The 26469-nt window shown below is 40.8% G+C and overlaps 4 protein-coding genes and 1 long non-coding RNA gene across 5 annotated transcripts; 3 read left to right on the plus strand and 2 right to left on the minus strand.

Annotated features, from left to right (window-relative positions):
- Positions 1-7068: 7068 nt before the first annotated feature.
- LOC6732572 lies at positions 7069-16270 on the plus strand. The gene is made up of 3 exons (XR_005543443.2): positions 7069-7083; positions 7361-9015; positions 15449-16270. It is a non-coding gene; the product is annotated as an uncharacterized LOC6732572 (long non-coding RNA).
- Positions 16271-16382: 112 nt separating this feature from the next.
- On the minus strand, positions 16383-17333 carry LOC6732573 (mitochondrial pyruvate carrier 3). The gene is made up of 3 exons (XM_002079656.4): positions 17120-17333; positions 17026-17066; positions 16383-16891 (listed from the first exon to the last, which is right to left on the minus strand). Exons 1-3 carry the CDS (start codon positions 17223-17225, stop codon positions 16616-16618), a joined length of 423 nt encoding a protein of 140 aa, XP_002079692.1. The 5' UTR covers positions 17226-17333; the 3' UTR covers positions 16383-16615.
- Positions 17334-17466: 133 nt separating this feature from the next.
- On the plus strand, positions 17467-19429 carry LOC6732574. Its single transcript, XM_002079657.4, has 3 exons — positions 17467-17933; positions 18617-18688; positions 19031-19429. Exons 1-3 carry the CDS (start codon positions 17559-17561, stop codon positions 19427-19429), a joined length of 846 nt encoding a protein of 281 aa, XP_002079693.2. The 5' UTR covers positions 17467-17558.
- Positions 19222-24309, plus strand: LOC27206560 (carbohydrate sulfotransferase 13). Its single transcript, XM_016180270.2, has 3 exons — positions 19222-19797; positions 23248-23719; positions 23776-24309. The coding sequence occupies exons 1-3, from the start codon at positions 19510-19512 to the stop codon at positions 24003-24005; spliced, it is 990 nt and encodes a 329-aa protein (XP_016025252.1). The 5' UTR covers positions 19222-19509; the 3' UTR covers positions 24006-24309.
- A 916-nt stretch (positions 24310-25225) lies between these two features.
- Positions 25226-26115, minus strand: LOC6732576 (electron transfer flavoprotein regulatory factor 1). The gene is made up of 2 exons (XM_002079659.4): positions 25924-26115; positions 25226-25807 (listed from the first exon to the last, which is right to left on the minus strand). Exons 1-2 carry the CDS (start codon positions 25963-25965, stop codon positions 25592-25594), a joined length of 258 nt encoding a protein of 85 aa, XP_002079695.1. The 5' UTR covers positions 25966-26115; the 3' UTR covers positions 25226-25591.
- Positions 26116-26469: the final 354 nt, after the last annotated feature.

A 26469-nucleotide genomic window follows, 5' to 3' on the forward strand; every position in this document is an offset into this window, starting at 1 on the left:
TCATGCACACCAACAACTTTGTTAACAGTTTAAAATGCTTAAGCTTTTTTGCTTGTTTTTTAGTTTTAGTAGTCATTAAAGTCAATGAAAGATGAAAGATGAATGCCCATTTAAGAAAAATTGAAAAATAATTTAGATGTGTGTATTTCACCAGCAGGCATCCTTGGAGTCAGTCACCTTCTAATCCGCCACTCCATCCCCAGATGACATCATTGTCCGTTGGCCGTTGTCCTTTGTTCGCCGAAAGTGCACTCCACACACAGCAGCACACTCGCACATCACAATTACCGCCTTGAAGCGGCATTCATAAATTAGGGAGGTCCCAGAAAATGGCATTTTACAAAACGCTAAGTACACACACGCCTCCCAACCAGCCAGGGAATCCCCTTGATATCCTTCTCCGAACATCCTGACTGACTTCGGGGTAAGGAAATCAGGAAACGCTGTGAATCGAACTGCGGAACAAGAGCACGACATGGGTTATATATCAACCATGTGTGTCGACACCCCGGACGCAAGGGAATGGGCCTTTTGGCTGCTAGCAAATCCATTTTGAAAAATATATATATGTTTCCAACCATTTTTCCTCGTTTTTGGCTGCCGCAAAACCGCATTTATTCAAGTGTCAAATAAATTCATAGTTTTTCGTTCCAAAAAATGAGAAAAACAGCAATCGACGGGGGCGTCGACTGTTGGCGTCGGCCAACTAATTAAGTCGAATGGTTTTAAGGCCAGAGCCAGAAAACCGCCAGAACCCATTTCGAACCTAATGGCAGCCGCCTGAAAGTATTCAGCGATTTTGAGCCCCCCACAAGCCAAAAAGTATTTAACAATTTTTGGAAAATATATGGTATTTTCCTGTTGCGAGTGAGGCGCAAACTTATGCTAATCACATTTAATTGCTTTTTAAGCGCACTTTCTGGCAGTTTAGCTAATTAATGTGACTCACACGCATTGTTACTACAGATTGAGGGAACCTTAAATTTTGCAGAGACTGCAGTGTAGCTCTTTAATTTATAGCTTAGTTCTAGAAAAATATTGCAGGCGAATGGCGCCAGTTTTCAGTTCATGGAACATATGCCAAGATAAGAGGCTATCCGGAGATGTTTTTTTTGAAGGCATTGGGAGGACAAACTGGCGCAGTCATTGTCAAAAAGTCAAACAATTTGAATTATGCCTTGCAATTTGTACATCCGTTTCGAGTTGGCCCACAGCACAGCGAGTCCTTCGCCCACTCCGCGAGTCCTTTTTATATATGAGGGAAATTATTGTTTGCTTTGTTTCGCGTTTGCCGCTGGCGGTTATTCTATTTTCATTCATATGGAACCAGCTCATGTAATGCTCATTTTTACAGATTTTTATTGTGGTTATTATTGCATTTATTTTGGGCAGGGGTGTGGTAAGTGAACTTAATAATGGCCAAAGAACTCTGCTTGAATGCTGGCACTAATGCAGAGAAAAGCAATTGTTATGAGTGATAAAATTATAAAATATACGCTGATGGTTATATACGAAATGGTATATAAATAAATGTCTTGTAGAAAATATTTAGTTTTTAAATGACTTTATAGCTATAAGTCGCATTATATTGGAACTACCTTTAAAAATCACTAGGAAAAATATTAAAAAACTACTTCGAAGATATCTTATCTATATGCATACCCTATATACCCGTTCTACTCTGTAGTTCTTAATGTAATTCCCCCAATTAATTGCCCCAACATTCATTTGAAACGCTCTCTAATCTCTGACATATCGTTAAAGCGCATTGCTGGCACTCTTGACTGCCGACTGTTGACTAGCAAGGATGCTTAAGGATGTTTATGCCAGGCACTGAATTTTAAGTAGCTCCAACGGAGGCTTGGCTTGTCGCATTGGTAAAGAAAAAAAAAACAACGTTTGCAGAGCAGAAAAGAGTTGTCAAGTGAATTCGTGACGGGCGAGATGGAGGAGAGATTTCCCTTTTATCTCAGCGAAAGAATTCGCCCCTTAAATGGCGCATGAAAATTAGCAAGTTGTCTGTCGGCTGCCATTATGCGGCACACTTTGAATGGCATTTGTGCCGATTTGCCCACTTTTTTGCAGCCTTCTCTTTGATGGTTAGCCATTTAAGGCTGAAGGCTTAAACCGTTATTGTTAGTCAACAGTTAATTAGCAGTTTGCGGTGGTTATCGCAAAAAATGTGGGCTGTTCTCCGCTGGAGCAACTTTTGGCCATAAAAGTGCAATCAGCGGTTAAGTTATGTCCAGGATGTGGGTTCATATGTCCGGATGGCACCTGCAGGCGAAACACTGGCCATAAAAAATGACTAACGATTAAGCCAAAAAAGCGAGGCAAGCAGGACCAAAAGCCAGGACAACCAGCAAGTGTCGTTTTGAAAAATTCAAATCTCGTTGCCAATAAAAGCCAATAAAACTCGTAAAATAACTCAAACAAAAAAGTTGGGTTGGTGGCAGAGCTGCTGGTGATGCTGCCGGTTCAAGTGTTTTGTGCCGCAATGTTGCGGGTGGCCATAACCATTTACTTTCGATTCTTGCGGGTTAAAGTTGAGTTCTGCGGAGTTCTGCTGTTCTGCAGATGCATTTAGTTGCCTCTCCAGCTGCACATCGCCACAAATATTTATAGCCCAGTCGGAATAGGAGGAGCAATACAGCGATGTCATCGTTCCCATGACCGAAAATAGCTTTGCAATTGGATGTGGCGTCTACACCTGTTGGGAATATGTCGTCGCTGCAAATGCTGAGTGGCGCAGTCTTTTGTCATTATTAAGTTGTACGAATAAGTGCGCTTGACTTGCGTGCACTTTAAGTTCTTTTTGGGTCTAACAAGTTGGTGATTAAGTGAAAGCATATGTTGTCTCAGGTGAAAGAATACACAGAAAAGAATATTATTTAGTCTTGTTGCTCGACTATAGGATACCCAGTACTCGCACTACGAACATGTGCAGCAGAAAAGCAGCAGTTTCAGAGATTCTACACAAGCGCCACCTAGCGGCGATTGGATAAATTACTTATAAGTTTTTAATAAATTTTCCAATTAATCTTTTATTTTCCTACATATATTCCTATGAATAAAATAAAAAAATGAAATACTCAGAAAGAAGAGAAAAACACGCAACAAGAAGAGAAAAAAGAAGAATATCATAACAATTAGAGATTCCAAAATGACATACAATTTAGGCTTAGACTTATCATCAAACACCTGTGCATCCTAGTATTGACTTATGAATTGACTTTACTTATTAGCTACATTAGTATATCTATATTTATTTAATAATTGTTTCATAGACCCATTCGTAAATTAATTTGTAATCATGCAACCAGGATTTGCATCAATCACGTGGCATTTTGCAGCCGTTTGCCAGGTGGGGCACAAATCACAGCATTGACAACGGTGAAACTTTCTCAGCAAGACAAGTCCGCAACTTTGCCCTGGTTTCAAAGAACCAAAACTATTCAACTTTGATCAGAATCTGATGAAGAAATCAAAGAAAAGCCCAACGAGGCCCACTTGAATGCAAATGAATGAATGTTTTCGCGTACTTATGTGATTTTCCACTGCCTTTCTGCACTGCATAAAAACGCATTTTGAATGCAGACGAGACGGCTGACCGACCGTGTCAACAAGGCAAATTAAATTAATATGCGAGTGGTGTTCCTCTAAGTTGAGGTTCTCCAATCTTCGAACAGGGGGGGAAACTCCAGCTTAGACCCACTCTGTCGACTCGATGGCCGATATCTGAACTGCATTTTCTGGTGCTGGGCAGACAATTCCTGGCGCTATCGCGATGCCAAATACGCGGCCATGCAAAAAATCGCCGACAGCGACAAAACAGAATAAATATATATACATGTATAAATGTGGAGACAGAAAAAGGATACAATGTTCTGGGCAGAGGAAGGAATATTCAAACGTTTTCGCATCCTGTCAGTGAGGATGCCAGCAAGGGGCAAAAACAATTTCGTACATTTAAATGGCAACAGAACGGGATGATTCCTTCTTTATGGCATCCTCGTTCCCCCAAAAGAAAAATATTGTCTAAAACGAAATGTCGCTTTTGTCTTGTCCTGCGTTCAAAACACATAAATCTCAGCATATGTGCATTAAATTGTTATCCCAGTTCGGCTTAAATATTCTCCTCGGCGCAGGGTACAAACTTTAATTGCCACTTCAATTTTCAATTGTTTTTCTATTCGCTTAACTTACACACATTCCTTGGCTTTTCTGCTCGCTATGTTTTCCATCGTCTGTGGACAAACTTAATGACCTGAAAACAATACGATAATGTGGGTGACTCTTCATTGTCTCCGCTCGGCAGTTTGTGCGGGCTTAGGAAATTATCAACTCAACGCCTTTGGCAAAAAAGCGAAAAACGGATGGAAGGTAATTTCCAGGAAAACGATTAGAAATTCTGTTTGGTAATCGAGTAAATAAAAGAAAAACCCATCGGTTTTCGGGGCTTAAAGGGCTTAGAAAAAGGAGTGCAGATAAGGCTAACAGACTAACATATTTGGGCAAGTCCTAAAGTGTTTAAATGGTTGGGTGAGGGATTTAAAACCATCCTAGTAAATTCGGGAATATAGCCTTAGTTATCCCTAAGTATTATCAATAATGCATTTATGAAGAATAACTTTAATAATAGTGATTCTATGGAATCAGTTATTTTACCCCAACTTCAGGTTCTTTCTCTCTGTTCATTCCCATACAATGTCCTTGGTTACCAATAAAAAAATATACTGCGGTTTTTTTCAGCCAAGAAAACTTAACCCTTTCCACCGACCCCCTCCGCTGGTGTCCAGCAATTTGGCAAAAGCCAAGTGGAGGCCACGTGACTAACATAACCAAATACAGTTATAGCCACCGCCGTCTCGGTGAGCAAGTGCTCGAAAAATGTTTTGTTTGGCAAAAATCAAGATGTGTGGCGACCTTTCGCTTTTTGCTCTCAGCCTGGATTCCCTGCCCACATTTCAATGGGCTTTTACTGCCCAGTTAGAAGAACTGTTGGCAACAGTGAAGAGATTGCTTAGTGAGGAGGGATATGTGTACACTAGGGTGGACTTAGATAAAGTGGTAGAATAATATTGTACAGTTAGTTTTTAAATATTAAATTTATTAAAAATTATTATATATTCAGTAAAACAGAAGAAATAGTAAATAGCATTTAAGCTTGTAAGCAAATAAGGAATCAAATTGCTCATACGCCATGTAGGAAATGTAAATTTACTGTATAGAATGAGTAACTTTTATGTATAATTCTGCTGATAATTTCACATTTCTAAAAGAAATTTATTAATATAAATATTCTTGGACCCCCAACATTTTCTCTGCAAGCCTTTTCCAAAAGTCAAAGCATAGGGGGGAACCACCCTACCATGAACTCGTATGTTTATCTTTGGCCTGGCCTTTGTCTCGCTGAAGTGGTGCAGGAATGCGACGGGCAAGTGGTTTGGGGATCGGGGTTGGCGTTGTTGTCCTTTGGCGCTGTTTGGGCAATAAATAAACGTTTAGTTGGTAGCGGAAACAGGGCGACAGCAACAGCAGTTCCACCCGAATGGTATGGTATGCCGATGGCATTAGATGGAGGGCAGGTGGTGCTCCGGCATGAGGCATCCGGAGGAGAGAACTTGTTTTGGCCTCTGGCAGCACGTGCTGCTGCGGTCAACGTGTGGCTCGCATTGTTGTCACACTTTTTGCTGCCGATGGTTAAATGACTGCCGTCCTTTGTCCTTTGCCGGGTGGTTCCTATTAATGGCCGCGTAATCGGTGCTCAATTAACACACGCGAGTTCCGACCCCTAGAAATACACTGGCAGAAAATAAATGATTTTTACTTATTCCTTTTTTCAGAAAAACATAAACAATTTAACATTTTAAGGCAAAAATGCATAAATTCTTTATGTAATTTAATATTGTTAAGTTTAATATGTTTTTTTTATATATTTTTTTAAACAATATAATATTTTTTCGTGACCAGTGCCGTTGCAACATTGTGGCCTTTACCTAACATGCATTTATTAGAAATTTATTAGCACTGGTTAAAATTTTACATCGAGATTTTTGCTTTGCGCTTGCATAAAATTTTTACACTGGCGCCACTCGTTTCATAACTCAGACAAAGTATCCACTCGGGATGAGAGCGTATGGCTGGTGCACCATTCCCCCGATGGAAAGTCCACTTATTCTGATTGGCATCGATGTCCTGCGAAGATGTGTCCTTGCATGTGCTAAAACCTGTTGACCATTTGCATTCATTTAGCTCAAGGAGTTCGCAAAGGGCCTTTCCTTTCGGCCCTTTAGTCTGCGTTACTCTCGATTTGCTTTCTTCCTTTGTAGTTTTTGCACTTTTTAGTGCCTCATTTAAATTCTAATTTTATGGCAGCGTTTATGCGTTTGTCGAAAAGCAGCCATGTATTTATGAATATATCTTTCGAAGATCTGCTTGCTTCACTACCAACTGCAACTGCGTTCATAATTGGTTTGGAATAATAGTTTTTGCTTTGGAGACTACCTAGCTGATTTCGATTGTTTTGTACCAAAACAATTTGGCGAAATAACAAAATGATAACTCATTTCAAGCGATTGATTCTGTACCCAGTATGTTTTTTTGATTCAATGGGAAGATTGTGGTGTATTTTTACGATTTAAATAACATCTCGATTCAACTTAGAATCTAAGAAAATGGAACATACTGCAAAGCAAATCTTTTATGTAACACATTGTCTGTATTATCTAATTAATCACATGAATCACCTGAATTTAAACAATTTTCTTTTTCTTTTTTAAATTCCCTATTACTAACATATGCCTTCGCCACAAGTACCACGCGCTAGTCATAAATCATCTGATTATGTTGTTTTTCGTGCTCAATACTGAAACTGGAAATATTGAATATTTGAAACTCAGAAATATTCAAAATGTCTCAAAAACTTTTAAAAAGAGCGGGCAGCGCAGAGAGCCCGCAGCAGCAGAGGAAAACGAGCTCTGCCGCAGCGACGAGCATTTTCCGAGGAGCTCACGAAGTGCCACGATTTTCACCAAGGGGAAGGAGGGATCGTTCGCTTGGAGCTCCGCCAGTTGGACGAAGGTCGGGGGTCAGGAGACGGCGGAGCAGCGGCATGGACGGGTTGTGCCAATGCAAGAAAGGCGTAGCCCTTACACACTTCGAAAAATATTTGATATATTTATATATAATATATAATATAATATATATATAAATATATTTTCTTTTCATTTTCTATATCTTTAATGAGTTTTTCATAAAACCAAATATTTATATTTGCATTTTTTATTTTGTTTACTTTTTTTTATCAGATAATAATAGCATAGCATTAATAGCATACTTTTTTATGTTTATTTCCCAGACGAAAGCCAACATTTTCTCTGAGTGCATGCGGGGGGCGAGAGAGCACACGCAAGGAGAAGCCCCCGACGACGATGACGACACAAAAAGCAGAGACGAACTGCGACAAAGAGAACGCCGGAACGGAACGTGAACGGGAATTCAGAACGTTGCAATCGTTCGAGGGCCTCTGGCTCGCTTTTTGGCAGGCCGCGCGGCCAGTCGTCAGTCAGTTGGCCAACAAACTGGTAGCGTCTGGTGTGGCGAGCCAACAAAAGGCTGGCAGGGCGGCCAACACCGGACCCGGCCAGAAACTGAATCCGGGTCCGGGTCTGGGTCCGTGTCCGTGTCCGGGTTGGATCCGCAGCATCTACGGCAGCACGGCTGCCAATTGAGCGGAGTTTGGGTCTCAATTTGACGCGTAGCCAGCCAAGAAGATTGGCCGGCCAACAACAAAAACAGGTGACGCAGGATGTGGCCAACTGAGCAGGGAGATGGCGGAAGAGCAGGAGGCGCAGCAGGAGGAGGAGGAAACGCAGCGCACTTTTTTGGCCACGGTCCGCGTTTGATTAGCCAACTCAAACATCAGGGCCAAGATCAGGGCAATTGACAGCTCTGCTCCCTCAATTTCCACTTCTGCTTGGCACACAGTCGCAGAGACACACAGTGCCTTATAGCCACTGGACGATGGACCACAGTGGAGCCTGGGCAGTACGCAACACCTGACGCTGCCCGCCAGGATACTCCCGTTCGTCTCGATCATACAGCAAATAAGAAACATTAAATAAACAATCAAAGAAAAGGAGTATTGCTCCGCAACTGCCAACAACATCCAACGACAACCAGTTGCTCTGTGGTGCTAGAAAGTGAGTGTAAACAGTGTGTGCCTTTGTGAACTGAACTGAACTGACCAACGTGCCAAGAACGAAGGGACGAGGAGGTGGGCACTCTGGCTCGGACCCAAGCGATTTGGCAGGAGCTGATTGTTTCATCTGGCCAGGCTTAATGAAAGAACTCGTCCTGGCCGCGGCTCCATGTCAAACGCAGCAGGGCAATCGCCAGCGAAGGCCCAAAGGATAAGCATCGTCCAGAACATCGGAATCTCCAGCAAAGGATGCACCAAAAACATTATACACAGGACTAAGATCCCAAAAGAAACTTTCAACATCAGTTTCTAAAACAAAACATAAAAAAATTAAAAAAAAATAATAATAGAAACAAAAGCAAATATAATACGATGACACTTAATAGACACATTGTAATAAAATTGAAAAGAAGTAGACAAGAATAACCACTCATAAAACTAAAATAACCAGCCTATAACTATTTTTCAAATAGTTGAAATAGTGCTTACTATGAACCATAATCGCATATGATATAACCAATATTGAGCACTTAATGTAGCCCAATATTATATATAGAACTAAATATGAAATAGTCACAAACAATAGTGAATTACAATACGTTTATAAACCAACGTCAAAAGATTTATAACGAAAATATCTTTCTTTATAATGAGCACTTTCGAACAATTATAATTAATATAAATTAGCGCGGGAAGTCTTCGGCGTGGTGAAAGTATAAGATGTAAGCACAGCTGAGAAGAAAGGAATTTACAAAATCTAAGGAAGAGAAAGGAGTGAAAAACATCTAAGCGCGGAAAAGTGCTACAAAATGGTGAGTAGAATTTACAATGTTAATTTAAATTGCAGATAAGGCATTTTGACCATATCTTTGATTATAGTTAGTAGGAACTACCAAGTTTCCTTTGAGTAATATACAAACTTCTAATAGCTAAGAGTTAGATTTTAAGCCGGGTGATAGCAATAAGTATATATTATAACAACATTTGCCATTAGAAAAAGTTAAGATGTACTCACTTTACTTCCAAAGGAATTATCATTGAAATCCAGTTGCAACAAACCTAAACTCCGTATTTCAGTGAGTTTCTGCCACATGGTAATAATCGCCCACCAAAAGAGTGAAAATCCTTAACCCCCAATACAAATACAGTAAAGCCAAAAGGGAAGAACGCACTGGGAACAGCCTGGCGCCACATAAATAAACCCGATGCAACCGAGAGATGACAACGGGAATGCTAAATGCGCCGCAGGAGGGCGTGCCCGGTGAAGGACTATCTAGAATTTTGTCAGGGTCCCCAAACGAATTTATAGGCCTGGCCAAAAATGTTAAAGAGCTCACAGCCTTCTTCGGCTCCCTTCGCTCATGGTTCAATGAACAGCCACCAAGGATGAGCTGTCTGGGTTAGAAGGATAATGCCACCCACATTTTTTGGCCAGACCAAAAAGCCATCCATTCTCATACTCCAGATCCCGGCAGAGATGAAACGAAATTCATATATCAGAAATTAATCTCACAGACAGATTTATTCTTTTATGACTGAACGGAAACAAAAACACGCCAGAGTACAATGTACTTAGGGCAATTAAATTTGGGCAAATAAGTATTTGCTTTTGTAGTTCTCGATTAAAGCCATAAAATTGCCTAGTTTTATGTTGGATTTTCGAAATTTAAAATTCCCAAATTTATGAGCGTCTGCACTGAAGAAGAACAACAACTAGCTGCAGCAATCAAAAAGTTGTACAAAGAGATTTACGATCCATTAAAACAATTAAAAATCTACCCATCTCTCTACGCGTAGTTAATTGGCCAGAAAGTGCAGAGCAGTTGGGTAGTCGAAAAATTAACACGATATTTAATTGCCGAGGACTTAGAGCAGGACATCCTGGGAGCAGGACATTCCCTAATGTCTCCACATTAATTTTGTCTTTGCCTCGCTCGTTTCGTTTTTTTTTTTGCTTTTCTAGCTGGCAATGGTCGAACATTTTTTTGCAGCCGTTGAAAAGGAATTTGTTGACACCAACAATGTTTCGGACATCCTGGCAAATAATTCTCCCGTTTTTTTTTCTCGCCAGGAAATTGGCAACTAAGCCAAGCCAAGTCCAAGGCATTGTGTCCTTCCTTTTCCTCTTGACTGGCTGCATATGTCCAACAAAAGGTCCTCCCATGCCGCCGCTGGTCACTGCGCTTTATCTTTCCTTCCGCCAGATATTCGATTCGGAATTCAAATTCCAAACTCTGTGCAGCGAAAGGCTTGAAGATTTATGTTCTGCATTGATTTAATCGATGGCCGTGCGACGAAGGGTGGAATTTTTAAACGTCCGCCAAGTCGAGCAATTAAAACTAATTGAATTGCCAGTGAGAAATTGTCAAAGAGACTTTAAATGCATATCGATGGCGGCATTGAAGTCGCACATTTATTCCTCCTCCTGGTGTGTCGGCTTCAGACAAAACAATAATTCTCAACGGCCTAGACGGGCAAACAAACAAATAAATCGCCAAATTATGATTTTGGCCAGCGTTTCCTTCTGCTCCTTCTGCTGTCATCAGCCAACGAAAACAAAACAAAAAAAAAAAATATCGCTGAGGAAGAACTTTGTCTGCCTTTGGTCCAGTCCAGTAATGATTTACTCTATTTGCATATTTTTGCACTTATAAAAATGCACAAACGATTTTTCATTTTCATTTTTCTTAAAACTTATTAGTGCGGACCGCTATCCTTTGAACTGTCCGCTTAAATTTTTTTCTTTCACAACTTCGGCGCTCCTTTGCCTTTTTTATAATGATGGTCAGGCCTTTGTTATTTATTTGTTATGCATTTGGCCCGCAACTTTGTCCTGCACTGCGTATACGTTATGTGTGCGGGTCGGGGTGCATTACGTATACGCCGCATTGTCGCAGTCTGCAATTGGCAGCGCCTACAAGTCTGCGGTGGTGATTCTTCTGCTGCTGCAGTGCCCAACACTTAACAATTTTCAATCTTGCGAGGCGTTACTTTATGATTCAGGCTTCTCTACTTTGAAAGTTGATTGGCTAACCAAGAAGATACTATTCCATGTTCAGAAAAAAGATAGTTTTACGATTAAAGTAAACAGAATAAAACGTCTTGTGGGTATTACATGTTGTCGTATTAAAAACATATTCATATGTTTTTAAGATCTCTGTTTTGCATTCTCCAATTTAGCTTGAATGTAATGGACATAGCTATATTATATATTGTAGTTTCTTTGGTATATCTTTTTAAGCTCGTATTAAAAGTGGTTTTCTAATGCTTGCCACTTTTGGTAGAGAATTCCTGCTTCTCCATCATGTGTGTTCCCTACTCTTTTACATATTTTAGCCTTTTTTCTTTCGTTACCGCCCTATTCTTTGGACTGTTTTTTTTTTCATTCCCTGGAACCCAAAACGCCGCGAACATAAACATAAACAAACGCAGCCCGCTGTCGGCGGCTTCTTGGCATCAAGATTTTTGGCATCATCGTTGGCAACGCATCCTGTGGAATGCGAGTCGCGTGGCTGGCGTGTGGGGATTGGGATCGGGTATTGGGGATTGGGGCCTTGGCAGCGGTTCTCCTTTGGCGGGGTGGCGCCTCTAACTTGGCACTCTCATTATGATTTTAATTGCTGACGCACATTTTTGACGAGCTGCCCAGTTCGCTGCTACGTCACCGATTGTTGTTGAATTGGCCAAAGAATTCTTGGCCAGACACCAGCCAGCAGTTGCCAACAGGTGTCCAATTATCATTATGATTGTGTTTATCACCCACCAACACAGACACACCACCACACATGGGTAAAGCGAAATAATGACGTTTGATTGGCCTTCGGCAAGGCCGTTTGCTGTTGGCCAACTGTCAACGTCTTGTAAAATTTATTGGCCAATATTCAAGCAATTTTTTTTTTCATTTTGAGTTCATCGCTTTTTTTCGGTTTTTGGCAGACAGTTAATATTTGCAGCCTGCCAATTTTCCGATTACGAGTTTCTATTTATCTTTTCGCATTTTCGGGTATTTGGTTTTTCTATCGCTGCTGTTTTGATTGACTTTCAGTTTTCATCAGATTTCACAGCGGTGACAACGCATCTTTAAAAGTAGATGCACCTAATGCTTTTTTTTACATAATTCATTGCAGTTAATAAAAATAAACGAAACATATGAAGCTTTATCATGCAGACATAAATACAAAGTGAAATGTTGTTCCTGTTCGTTTAAAAATATTCACAAAAATGCATAGAAAATTTGCGTGGATAAATGTGCTAAGATGTGGGAAATGAGATTGTTCAGAAATTTTGCTACATATACAGTCAAGAATTATATTAGTTGCTTAGGAAATAAGAATTACAAGAGCTTCATTTTTTATGTAGATTCTCTAATAATACTAGCTACTGCAGATTAAAAATTTCAGTGATTATGCAATTTAAATATATTATAAAGATTGAAATATTATTTCTAGAAAATCTGCATGCAAATGAAGATCAAAATGCTGTCTGATGATGTAATGCGTAGAAAGGGTAATACTTTAAACAATAAAGATGATTGCGCAACAGCGCACCCCCCTCGTTTCTTACCACCAATTTAACCTAATTAAAAGCTTGCACATTCGATAAATAAACTGCAGGCTAACTGCATCTCAAGGTTCATTTGTTTACCATAAAACACATGCCGACGTGCAAATTAAGAAAATTCTAATTAAAGCTAAGAAAAACTAACACTAATTACAATTTGTGCCGTCGCCCTATACACAGAGAAAAAACACAGACAGATGGAAGCAAAAAAAAAAAAAAGAAAAGAAAAGAGCACATTTTCGATGAAGCAACTGAAATAGATTAAAACGAAATATACGCCCAGATGCATTTGTATCTGTGGCCGAATCCGAATCTATATCTCAGTCGGTGCAAAAGTATTAGTCGTGTCCACGAAAATAGAAGCAGCGGCGACGCTTTCAACGCGTCTTTGCCCGCGTCAATTGCGCGTCATCGCGACTCAAAGATCCAAGAACACATAGAACACATAGAGAGCCGCAGTCTGAATACTATTTATATGTGGTATATAATGCGGTTGATGGAGCACCCTCCCCCCCTTATATACATGGTTTTTTTTTTGAGTACATAAGGGCAGGCGACAGTTCTGCGCAATTTTCTCGGGCTTTTCTCTTTCGGTCTTGACGTTTTTATCGCTACTCTGCGCCTTTCGCCTTCGATCTTCTGCCCGTCAAGTGTGTCCGAAAATAGCAAGGTAAATGAAAAATTCAACACGGCAAAATGAGGCAAAGGCAGCCAGCAAACGAGAGAAAATTGAAACAGCGAAAAAAAAACATAGGAATCAACTTTTAAGCAACCAAATTGCGAATTTCACATTTTGGCTTTTAGAACAAATAAATACAAGCGATATTCTTCCTAGGAAAATCATTGAAAAACAGCAAAAACCCCCATACATGTAGACACACATTAGAAAATTAAAGACAGCGCAATTTGTTGAAAACGTCAAAGGCTTTGCACTTTTTGCCATCTATAGGATATATAGCATATATTTTCCCGCACAGATACGTTCTTACTAATTCGTTCGGTGTGCAGAACGGGGCAAAACATTTAAATATTATAAAATATATTCTTTTTTGGCGCTTTCAAGCATTTTATCTGATTTCTGATAGACTTTGGGAATTTAAAATATTTAAATGCTTTCCCCCTTTTTCCCCCTATTTAAAGCAAAAGAAAATGGTTCAATTAAGTCTTTTTATACATATTATATTTATTTAGGAACATATTTTATTGGCCTTTCAAATTTCCTTAGCTAAAACGCCAAAGATCTTAATTTTAAGCAAAAAGCCAACATTATGTGTCAGTTTAGTTAGAATTTTTGAATTTCCTGATTTTCACTTACATAAGCCACATCAAAGCCATCACTCATTTGCCACTTTCAGTCATTTCGACCATGTCCAAGAATGAATAATGGCTGGGGAAAATAAAGAGGTAAAATATTTGAATGGTTATTTATCACAATGTGCCAAAGCTCATAAATTGATTAAGCAGCTGTGTCGCAGGCAATTAAACGCAAGTGTTGTCCCTTGGCCACTTTTAGAAGTCTTTCTGCTGCATTTCTGGACCACTTGCCATGGCTCATAATTCACGTTAACTTAACACGTGCGTGTGAAATTAGGATGGGGAATGGTCTGGAATGGATAATATTTGGGGCTCGCCGCAATTGGCAGCTGTTCAATAATATACTTCCTGACCTGAGTCAATGGGAAAACTCAGCCGAAGTCATTCATCCAGGCGAGGGTGAAGATGAAATGAGGCTGTCGGGCGTAGCAGCTCATTGCGGCAAACGATCGGAGCAGACGGCGTGTCTGCCGTGCGTCTCTTGGAAAACTTATTGGCAAAACTCCATGATCATAAATTAAGTCGGCTTCATTTGTTTACGCATCGGCCGGCAGGTGGCGCTTTAATTACATGACAGCATCGGCATGGGGGATTCCCCAGTGGAATCTCATCGAGCCGCTTGCCAAGATTCCGCATTACGCAATAAAGTTCATTGCCATCCCGCCCGTCTCTCAGATGCTTTCTTTCTTCGCCATCATTTTTCCTACACTTTTCTAAATTTTTTTTTTTTTTTTGGAAGCGAGCGTGAGAAAAAATTCTAGGCAAGATTTTGGCAAGCTACCATCTTGGCAGAGGCCCATTACCCATTCCACCAATGAAGACCAACACCGTGGCACAGTGGCCCAGGACTATGAAATTTCTAGATAAGAATAGATGGTCGGGATGGATAAAGTTTGGGGAAGACGATCCCTTAAATGATTTGTTATTAATGTTCATTAATAAAACCTTATAGATTGAACTAAATAGAATGTATAAATAATTCAATGCTTACCATTTATATTAAAAGCAAAGTCAAAAATAGGATTATAAGTTTGAAACATTATTATTTTGCTGCCTTAAATTTTATCATCATAAAACATTTTACAGTTTTATCTCAAACAAAAGTTGCTAAACAAGAGGATTATAGTTAAAAGACTTATATTCAAAATTTAAATTAGTTTTTTGTGTAAGTCTAAAGGCCAGAAAAGTATTCCTCTGATATGAAACTACAAATTAGTATGTATGTGGTCGAAATTTGCAATTTTGCTCTTGGTAAATTCCCAAAATAAATATGTTGAGATTAAATGAAAGCCCTTTTGCAACAAAACCTACTAAAAATCTTATTTTGGCAGCCAAAACTAATGTGAGTCCTTTCTCTTACTACCATTGCAGAAGCTGACGGCCTAAAGGAAACCTTGTTGGCCAATTGGGGAGGAGGCCCAGAAAGTCGAGCCGATTTTCCGCTGCAACCGACGAAGGTCTGACCAACCAATCGCAACGCACAGCGGCGACGAAGCCCGGCCGAAAGGGAGCATCTCGGGCAAACGGAGGCAAAGCCAGCCGCCCTGCAATGCATTTCCTTTGGCAACGTGTCAAGGGGCCTTTCACACACACACACACACACACACACATTAGGATTCCATAAGGATACTCTGCCTCGCTAACATGCGCATCGAGTGGTATACGTAATATATCAAGTATACGCCTGTTGGCCGGGCAGAAAGTCTGTGAGTGTGTGCGAATGGCCAAATAGAGTGCTGCCAACTGCATTGCCGGGCTGCCAACGACTCAACCCCCGACTCGAGGACACCACCCTCCTCCCGGCCAGGAGGCCAACGACGAGTCCTTTTTGGAGGCAGCGCATTGGCTGCAGGACGACCGGCGACAGGACGACCAATCACCAATCAAATCGGGGCTTGTGCGCACTATCACGGCCGTACGAAGAGCCACTGGCACGGCATCCAGGACCTCAGCCGGAGACCCCAAGCCGATTGCCAATCTCTTAGACATATTATTATGCCAACGTCTCCTATATTATAGTTCTCTAGTCGTAAGTCACATGCCCAAGCCATCGCCCCAGAACATCGGGGGCGTGAAACATTAGTTTTATTGATAGAGTTCTTAGTTTCGAGCAGAAGCTATACGATGATGATTTCAAGAATGCGTAAGAGAAAATGGAATAAAAACTGTAAAGCTTCAGAGCGGCACAACAAATGTGATGGTTGTTCTTATTTGGACGGGGTTGGTCATTAAAGAAAACGAATTCTTATTTTTAGGTTCATTAATTTTTGGATAATCTTTTCTATAAATAATTAAAAGGATTTGCTCATTGTGTAATTCAATATGGAAAGCATTTATTGCCACAGAACGGTCTTTATAGATTGCATTAACTTTTTCGAGTAAATAAACAGTAGTTTTTCAGTCTACAAAGACTTTTCAAGGAATAAACGAAAGTCTTCCCGGACCTTATGTATTTCGTTTAATACCACTTTCAGTTCAGATGATTTCAAATAATGATGAAATCAAATAACGCCAACTTTCAATAAACTGTTTTTCTTGCTACCAATCATCCTCCGATTTGATTGGGTAGTGCGAATGATTGAACACGGCATTCCGAGAATTCTCGCTGCGCCACCTCAGGTGCTTGACCATTAGATAACCCTGGATTATGAAGACGGCTATGTTGACGGCCAGAAGATTGTAGTTCTTGGGTGTGATAACCACTGAGTAGCGAGACCAAATCAAGCCCGTGACTGCCAAGGATCCGCACTGATTCAGCGATATATTGGCAGGAGGACGACTTAGCGTATCGCTCAGCCCAGCCAGCACCAAGGACTAAAAATATAAAAAAATAAATCAATTAGGCAATGCAAACCACCACTTTAATTGTTCTATTGTTAATAAGGCTTTTCCTTTCAGCTAATGCTGGATTTAATATTAGATTAATTTAAAATTGAACATGTACATACCCATTTAAACGCTGGCGCCCAAAAAAACACAGTGCGGGGTCCTAAATGGAAAAGAATTAATACATATTTGGTAATATTTAATGGATCTACCTACCAGCTGGGGATTGCCAAAGTGGCTGAACTGCACCTGGAACAAATTTATCAATAGTACTGATGGTAACATTGTACAACTTAGACAAAGGTCCAGTGCCTTTAGACATTTTTAAGAAAAACTAAAAATTTAAAAGCCAAAGTTCCAAGAAAAAAAGAAAAGAATTTTGAATATAACCAAGGCAAAGTGAACTGAGGCAACCGTATCTCTATTTATTTTTATATGTGCTAGCCGACAATTTCCTGGGTCACTTTTCAATTTGGAACATTAGATTTTACTTAAAAAGCTGTTTAAATATGCGCGGTCTTGTAGAGATGAGAGCTAACTATCGATAGCTGCGATAACATTTGTCCAGAAGTATGGCAGCGCCATTAAACAGCTGTTAAAGAAACAAAACAAGTTTTGTTTTCTGCAGATAAAGTAAAAAAATAGGAATATTACAATGGGTCGCCACACAAATAGAGATCGCTCGCCATTCAGAGGAAGTCAGATGGAACCATCTATACGCAAGGAGAAAAGAACGGAAAGGAGGAATGTGCTAACCTACAAGAAACTGCGGAAAATGCCACTCAATTTACGCAAACAGGCAGTTCGAGAGGCTCGCAATAGAAACGAACCAATTCTCGGAAAGAAAAAGAAGCGGAAGATGAATCCCCGTGTTGTTAAGACTGCCCGCCGCCTGCGGAACGACTTTGATCGGGCCGAACACAAAGCCATGTTGGCCAGCACTTCCGAGGAACTACGACGCATCCTGCAGGATGTTGAGACTCTCTCTGACATTCCGCACGATATAACAAACACGGAACTGCGAGGGGAGGTAATACCCAGTTTAACCCGCGGAGTAGAACTCCAGGTTTACAATAACTTCTATCTTAGGATGTATTGGCTAAGCTCTTAGTATTAGTCAGCATTATTGTTATTTACCGCGTATTAAGCATTAAGTTTGCATATTTATTTCATTGTAGTGCTTTAAACCTAAGCAATTCATTGCAAAAGTTTTCCATTTTATATGTTAATCGTGTTTTGACGCACTCTCGGACATTGTACAAATGTCGGTCAATCATTTTAATGCTTCTAATTCGACATAGTTCCAGATAATTCCACATTTTCCGCAAATTGACGTTCAAAACGCCTTAATCTGCATAATAAAAGACTGCAAATTTTGTTTACATCTAGAGATTTTAATGCTTAATCTGATTGACAAAACTAGATCGCCTATAGTTCCACCCAAGTGCAAATATCATTAGCAGCCATAAAGTCTTCTATACAACCAGTTACTCCTCCAACCCACTAATACCAGTTGCAATTAGCACTTTGGGGTGTTCGTTCTTGCGACGATGCTTTCGTCACCGATATTGGCCATTGACTACCACTGACCTACTGCCGTACAATCAACGTGCTAATTGATGGGCTTTTATTATGAAGATATCCGTGCCCGTTACGCGGTTCCATTGCGCTGAACTGAACGTACTACAGTTTCTACATATTTTACAATTCCAGATAGCCATCGCCGAGGGACGGGCCACAACGATCTATGTGCAGCGAGATGGACTCAGCACCCTCACAGTGGTGGTCAGTATTTCCTTGAATTGATTTATATCGCAGCTGCTTGCACTTGCTTTCAGTAACATTGTCAATTGGCGCCTGAGAAGCTTGAGCTCTGGCTGAAAGTCATGTACATATAATAAGGCAGCGAAAGTGGGTCGGCACCTTCTAAAATTCTTAAGATGTTCTCCAGTCAATATACTAGTATTATTCCAATTATTTTATACCTATTCAATACCCTTAATCTATCCATTTTTACGCGATTTCTTTGACTCCAGAATAACTCTATCCTGAGCTTAAACCTCTCCCTTAAGCTCTCTTGATATCTCTTGACAAACGATTCGTTTCTAACTGGTCGCTTTCTTGCAGCTCCACCAGCACGAGCCCACGATCGCTCAGCTGAAGAGGGCAATTGCTTTGATCTCGCGGGCACAGCACAAGCGCAGCCAACGCGAGCGGTGCGAAGAGCGTCTTCGGCGTCGGGGAATCGCCGACGACTCCGACGAACGACGGCAACCAGTTGCGGTGGCCAGCTCCACCGGCGAGTTAGTTCACTCAGCTCAGCGCAACGGGCATGATCATCGCGCGTTCGTCTCGTGGCGGTTTCTATGGCGCTGTTTTGGACTGCTCAACGTGGACACGAATCAGCCGATCGACGACCAACGCTGCAGCGGCAGGGCTACTTTAAAGGAGCTGGGCATTGAGAACGCAGCCACCCTAAAGTTCGTCCATCGCGTCAAGTATTTCGGTCGCCAGCGACAGAGTTGAAGATAGCCAAAACCAATGATAGTACCTCAAACGATTGTCAACCAACCGATTGGAAAGTCGGGCAGCAAATCGCGGTTAATATGGATCAACTGGTTTGGCTTTCGTTTTGCATTTCAATCGGCTTTTCGCTCCTGGGAAATTTCTCCACTGGCCTTCCGTTTGAGGATGGCAATAATAACAACGTTAAAATAACCCGCCGGAGCTTGGAGCTCACGCAAACCATTAATATACAACGCCAGGAGTTCATGCAGCGCCAATGCGAGCTGCTCGGCGACCACACACAAACTTTGGAGGATCTCAGCGAGCTGCAGATGGACCACATGATCGTGGACAAAGAGCACAAACTGCTCTACTGCTATGTGCCCAAGGTATGGTTGAATCAACTGAAAGGGGAATACATTCAAATGCTGGCTCGGCGAATTAGGGTGCGAGATAGGGGCATGTGGTTGTCTTTTGTATGAAATGGGCTCATTCAGCTAAATATTTTGATTACTTGTTTTATGTTGAATTTATTTGCTTCTTCTCTTTTTTATTAAGTTTTCAAATTCATTTAGCAAGATATATAATGCTCAGTAAGCGGTGCATCCATGAATTACTTTAATTTGATCGCAGATCAAACAACAGCAATCTCCAAACATAAATGTGTTGATAAATCTTCTCCGGCGGTTGCCATGTGCTATGCCATCAAAAGACCGCAGCATACATTAGTCAAAATCGGCATCTGTGTCTCAGTTTTCAGCTTTTGCCTCCGCTTTGTTTATAGAAACTTGTTTTTCATCAAATTCAATTTGAAACACATGCAGAGGTTTTGTTGATGCTGCGGCTTTTGGCATCGGCATCGGCATAAATGATGCTTGATAGTATGTATGTATGTTTGGTTGTTTGTTTGGCCTACAATTAGACGCCAGCTATGTGAAACGACAACGCAGACAGTCCTCCAAATAATCAGATTTCCAGCCATAAAATCCTTACAGTGCGACTTACTTGATTAGATTTACAGAGTGTTCCATAACGAGTGCATTTGATTGCTAAGCTCGCGCCACTTCTGGCTTATCGAAAAGAGGCGTCGATTCTCGTGTCAGCTTTATACATGTGCATACAATAATAGTGCTGATTTCACGCGATTTAACGATCAATTACAGCGGCAAGAATTCCACGGCAAGTTGCAATAATGCAATAATGACCTCCTCTCTCAAATGGCCGGCAATTATAGGCCAGCCATTTGCAAGTCGTTGCCATTTGCATCCCATTGCCAGTCAGCTCAAATCTTTTAGATTCAAGTCAAAGGCCAAGAAGTCTTGAAACGTTGCTATGGACTCCATTTGATAATCGTTATTAAAATTAATTTTAAATATATTTATATAGTGTCCATCCTATGACGCGCACGGCTCTAGATAGGAGTAATCTATTCATTAAATTAATGTGCTGCCCAACCGAGGAGAGCCTCATTGGGATTTGCCTAATTGGATTAGGAAATTAAATTTTTTGGGGAATCAGCTATCGGAAATTGCCTTAACAGCTTTTCCCTTATCACTTCGAGTGAGTTATTGGAAAACATCAAACCAAAACTATGCGATTAGATTGCAGGTGTTGGTTTCTTTGGTGTTTGAAGGTGGTTGAGTGGTACGGAAATAGCTTGGCGTCTCATGTTGTCGTTGCCCTTTGAACCCTGACATCTGCAAAATACTAGTGATCGTACTTCACCTTTTTTGAAAATTTATTCATTATGCACGCAAGTGTATAGATTATAGGGATTAAAGTAAATTTAAATAGTAAACAAATTAGAATGTTAAACTGTTACACCGCCGAGATAATTACATTGTTTACTCTGCTCAAATCGACTGGACTCGAACTATCTGATCTCGTAGAACTTACTAGTTTAAAGCCACATTTCACTAAGTCAGCTAGACACACTGTGTGCCATTGAGGTGTTCCACTTGCCGGAGGGGGCGTGTTTGGGTAACATGCCACCTGAATGCCTCGACACACGTTCCCTGTTATCTTCAATGACTATCATCCCACATTGGCGCGACTGGTTTCGATTTCACCACGCAGGAGGGGTCAGTGGAGCGTTTACAGATCTCAATTGCTGGTTTCGCATTCCCATTCGCCACTTGTTGAGTGGCTAGCTTTGCATGTTCCCTCGGCTCGTTCTTCCATGAAGTCGTAAATTGTTTATGTTTACCCTTGGCCAATACCCTCTTCAACAAGCTCCACCTTACCCCCCTCCAAAAGGGGGGCTCGCCACTCTGGTCGGTAACTTTATGTGACCATCGCGTGTTGCTTTAATGGCCATAAAAAATTGCGTTAGATGTAAAATGTTGCGTTTATCGCTTACGTATTGGGAGGTTATCCAACATTTTGCAAGTGATTATTAATTCTATATCTATCCGGTATCGAAAATGACATCTAGAAGCCTCGATTAGTTTGACCAACTAAATTAAAATATGGATTCTAAAAATTCAAGGATAAAAAAGTCTTTAATACGAGTGATATTAAGTTTCACATTTTATTTCAACTGGCATATTGACTCTTCCTTAAGTTTTGAAAGTTGTTTAAACTTAGCGCAAGCTGACTTGTTTAAAAATGGAATAGTTGCTTAAGGATTTGGATTATTCAGAAAGTGTTTGTAAACAGTCAATCATTTGAGATAAGTGGCGGGTAATAGCGCCTTAACTGGCGAAGGCTTTTCAATTTTTGCTTAAAAATAACATTGTGCATTTCACTTTAGATCGACATTTTGACATATCTTAACCTCGACGCTGATCTTTTTGTGTATTTCTGTATATTGCCTCACATTTTACCTACGCTTTCCACTGGCTAAACGTACACGGAATTTGTTTGCTTTTGTAATGTGAAATGTTTTTGCGGTGTTTAATTGGGCTCGACATTGGCCGCCCAACGAAATGCCTTTGTATATACACTCCGACTCGTATTTATGTGCTTAGTTTGCCTAGTTGTTAGTTCACTTTAGCAACTTGACTTATTGCCCAATGCCTCCTAGTAGGGAAACCCATCCGGCCATCTCTCTTGGCGAAGATTATAATTTATTGCACTTGGCAATTAAAAGCAAAGTAATTCAGCTCGTCATATGTGTTGAGGAGATTTCATTTAACGCTTGACCCCAGAAAGTCGCAATAAAAATGAAATTTTTATGTCGTTTCTCGAAAAAGATCTTGAATTTCTTTTGATTTTTATAGTTACGTATCAATATATATTGAATTGGCTTGATGGCCTCAATTTCACTCATTTAGGCTTCATAAAATCATCATATCATCTGCAATTATTATTAACTTTCAATTTATGAAGTAAATGAAGTGCTTAATTTCGCGTAATTAGCTGTCTAATCACAGTTCGATTATTGTGTCAGAACACTTTTAATTAGGTTAATCTATTAGTATTTAATTACAATATAATTGCCAGTCATTAAAAATAGACAATTTATAAACATTTCCAATGACTATCAGTGAGTTGTAAATAGTTTTGAGGTGAGTGGGCGGGAAGACACCTGCACATAGATAAATCAGTCCATTATCTACACAATCCACTCATTAACAATTTTTTGGAAAAAGGGTTGATGTATTTCTGCTTATCGGTGCTTCCCTATCATTATGTTCGTTTGCGAAATGCCCAAGAACCGAGTGATTCACTCCTCCGCCCCAAAATCTTTTTTCCACTTTTCAAGGAACGTAACCTTCAGTCTGAAATTCTTCATAATGTAAACGAAGAGGAATTATTTTTCTTGTTTATTTGGCTTAATTGGCCAAAGAATAGTGTTCAACTAAACAAATCCATGAATATGATTCTTCGTTTTCCAGGTTGCCTGCACAAACTGGAAGCGTGTGCTAATGATGCTCACAAACAAGTGGCACAACGGAACCGATCCCCTCCAGATTCCCGGATCCCTGGCGCACTCCGTGGGCATGTTCACCAAACTCTACGATCTGTCCGAAGCGGAACAGCAACAGGTTCTCAGCGACGAGTATACGCGATTTATCCTGGTGCGGCATCCGCTCGAGCGTCTTCTCTCCGCCTATCGGAATAAGTTGGAGGGTGATTCCCCCAGTGCCCGCTACTTCCAGTCGCGCGTGGGCCGCCAAATCGTGAAGGAGCTGCGCCCGGGAGCCAGCAACAATTCGTTGGAACGCGGCGATGACGTCAGCTTTGGGGAGTTCATCGAATATCTGGTCACCCCGGAGCTGAGCCGAGCCAATCAGTCGGACTACAACGAGCACTGGGAGGTTATAGCCAAGCTGTGCAATCCCTGTGTAATGAAGTACAACGTAGTGGGTGAGTTGCAAGATCGTATTACCGAGATACCATTGATTACCATACCACTTTCCCAGGCAAATACGACACTCTCTTGGATGACTCAGCGCTGGCTCTCTACCTGGCTGGAGCCGACAATCTAACATTCCCCACTGGCCACAAACCGTCGAGCACTCGAGCCAATCTGCGCAACTACTTCGATCCCCTGCCCATCGGTGCCATACGCAAGTTGTACGATATTTATGAGGACGACTTCCGACTCTTTGACTACGCACTGGACGAGGTGCTCGGCTTTGAGTTTGGCTAAATGTGAATAGCTAGCTGCTCTCTCAACATCCCCAAGTCACCACCATAACGCTTTCCACTGGAAAAGATTGTGATTTTAGGCTAGGACTTGTAGACTTAGGTGCACTCCCATGCGAATATTATTTTTGTTCTGTATACATACCGCCCCGCGCACAAATGTTTCCAAGGGTTTTGACTGTAAAACTTATTTATAATTATTAATGTTTCATCCTCTAAGGTTTTATATATATTAGGCAATTCAAAGTGTCAATCGATTAGTGTTAAATTATTACATTACCCATTAAATATAGTACGTAGTTGCATTATGGTAAAACTGCTTATTTGATTCAATATCTTTAGTAACGCTTATTATATTACAAATCTCAAAGATTTTCAGCTCTTTCAAGAAATTTAGGAAATATTCTTTATTAAGGGTAATTATAGGCTTTTAAAATCGAACATATAGTTAATTTGTATAAATAGGATTGTTGATAAACGCTTTTATTGTTTTATATATTTAAGTAATTTAATGAGCTTTATTTATTATTTGAATCTCGTTTGTCTTTGAAAGTGCCGATCAGACAGCCTACGTAAATACGAAAATAGCTGACATCTTATCGTGTAACAATCTACTTACAATGAGCGCGCGCTTTTCGCACTGACATTCCTGCTCTCTGTTATCAGTGAAAAGCTCGCTGATAACATTGAATAGTGAATGGTATGAACGTAGATCTTTAGTTGCATTGCAAAAGAGCTTTCATGTTTTCGTCAGCGCGAAACGAAAAGCTCAATCAGCTCGAAAACATCGGCGATTGTTTATCACCAAAACATGGACGCTTAAATGGTCAGCGTGTATATATTTATAGGTATACTCGTACTGGGGCGACCTGCGATCAGCGGTCAGATGAATTTAAATACGCAGTATTGTCAATACGCGACGGCGAGACGGCGCCCAACGCATTCGGTGGTCATGTTGGCAGGCGCACCGAATATCTGATAGATACTTTTTATCACTGCGACATATCCGAAATAGACCCAGATAAACATACACCTGCCAGGCCCCTTCCGGCGGAATCCCTTCAAGGTCACCGCTCAGAGGGAAAGTGGAACTTACATCTGAAATTGGAATAGGGCTAATTAATGCTAGACTATTTCGAAGATATTTCCAATGATAATGCCACACAAGTTACCATTGGAGGCCAGCAAATGCCGCGGCTATTTTTGTAGCAAAAGACACATTTGTTTTGAAATCATAAAAGTCAGTTGGTTTATTCAATGGCGGCTTCGTTTATTCGCTACGGCTCGTTTTTCGCTTTTTTTGGTGCCTCAATAACAAACTTTAAGTTGGACATTGACAAGACATTTGAAATTATTATTGTGTGTTTTGGGTTGCGTTTTTTTTTCTTTGCCGAACAATATGCATATCAGTATGTATATTTTTTGGGTTTTTGTGTGCGACAAGCAAGGCGAAACGTATCATATTCTCATGATTCTTTCTACACCTCCATCTTCGTGCTCCCCCCAATCCCCAGCATCAGTCCTTGAATTTTCGCCGCGATTTCCGCATCGCTGCCACGCCTACCGCCCGCCGTTTTACGTTCCGCCCACTTAGTCATTGTAGCTATAGCGCTGCTTGACACTACGGTACTTCTTTAGGGAGTACAGGGCCTCCACCTCCTTGGCCAAGTAGCGTCCTTGGGCCAGCAGGGCGACGATCTTCTTGGGATCCTGCTCGTCCTTGTGGTTCATGAAGGCATCGTGGATCTGCTTCCTGAACTTCTGCGGCCCGTTCAGGCCGGGATATTCGCGGCCCAAATACTGCAACTGCAAGTGTTTACGCAATGTCAATTGGGGATGGTCTAGGTTGAACTTTTTTCGGTTTTTCTTTCTTCTGGGTGGGTGGGGGTGCACGTGCCGCCGGTAAACTGTGCGCAACTTACGTGCTTGTAGAGGCTAATGACTTTCGAGCGCAGCTGTGACATCACCAGTGGTCAGCGGAATTGGTTTGTTTGTTAAATGCAAGTTAACAACTGATTCGCAGCAGCTTTTCTCTGCTTTCAGTTTATTTTATTACGAACGAAGTGAATCACACGGCTGTTTAAAAGGGACTAACGCGTAACCGTGAGTTCCTCGATAGCGATGGCAGCGTGAGTGCTTTTGGCGGAGGCACATACAAGATTAGATTAGGTCGTGACTTATTCGTGACTCGTGAAGTTACAAATAAATAGAGATATTCATATATGATATGAATAGTATATTTTGAGCGTAATTTATTGGGCATCTTTTGACAATGCATTTCGTTAGGTACATTAAAACAATAACTATACTAATGACCATTTCAACACTGTAATCAATGTTGGATTTATTGTTTCTTAATTAGTTTATCGTGATATTACAAACCCAGACTATTACTTCAAAGCTAAGACTATGTTACTATACATTCTATAATTGTTTTAAAACTAAAATAAAAGCAAGTACATTTTGTT

The sequence above is a fragment of the Drosophila simulans genome, chromosome 2L (assembly GCF_016746395.2).
Source record: "Drosophila simulans strain w501 chromosome 2L, Prin_Dsim_3.1, whole genome shotgun sequence".
Lineage (NCBI taxonomy): Eukaryota > Metazoa > Arthropoda > Insecta > Diptera > Drosophilidae > Drosophila > Drosophila simulans.

Excerpts from the sequence above, each read along its gene's own strand:
- LOC6732573 (XM_002079656.4), bottom strand. The coding sequence starts at position 17,225 with ATGTCTAAAGGCACTGGACCTTTGTCTAAGTTGTACAATGTTACCATC. Across the intron at positions 17,067-17,119 it reads ACTTTGGCAATCCCCAGCTG|GACCCCGCACTGTGTTTTTT; the intron begins GTAGGTAGATCC and ends TTTTCCATTTAG. Across the intron at positions 16,892-17,025 it reads GGGCGCCAGCGTTTAAATGG|TCCTTGGTGCTGGCTGGGCT; the intron begins GTATGTACATGT and ends TTATATTTTTAG.
- LOC6732574 (XM_002079657.4), top strand. The coding sequence starts at position 17,559 with ATGGGTCGCCACACAAATAGAGATCGCTCGCCATTCAGAGGAAGTCAG. Across the intron at positions 17,934-18,616 it reads ACACGGAACTGCGAGGGGAG|ATAGCCATCGCCGAGGGACG; the intron begins GTAATACCCAGT and ends TTACAATTCCAG. Across the intron at positions 18,689-19,030 it reads TCAGCACCCTCACAGTGGTG|CTCCACCAGCACGAGCCCAC; the intron begins GTCAGTATTTCC and ends GCTTTCTTGCAG.
- LOC27206560 (XM_016180270.2), top strand. The coding sequence starts at position 19,510 with ATGGATCAACTGGTTTGGCTTTCGTTTTGCATTTCAATCGGCTTTTCG. Across the intron at positions 19,798-23,247 it reads TCTACTGCTATGTGCCCAAG|GTTGCCTGCACAAACTGGAA; the intron begins GTATGGTTGAAT and ends TTCGTTTTCCAG. Across the intron at positions 23,720-23,775 it reads AATGAAGTACAACGTAGTGG|GCAAATACGACACTCTCTTG; the intron begins GTGAGTTGCAAG and ends CCACTTTCCCAG.
- LOC6732576 (XM_002079659.4), bottom strand. The coding sequence starts at position 25,965 with ATGTCACAGCTGCGCTCGAAAGTCATTAGCCTCTACAAGCAC. Across the intron at positions 25,808-25,923 it reads TCATTAGCCTCTACAAGCAC|TTGCAGTATTTGGGCCGCGA; the intron begins GTAAGTTGCGCA and ends AAACACTTGCAG.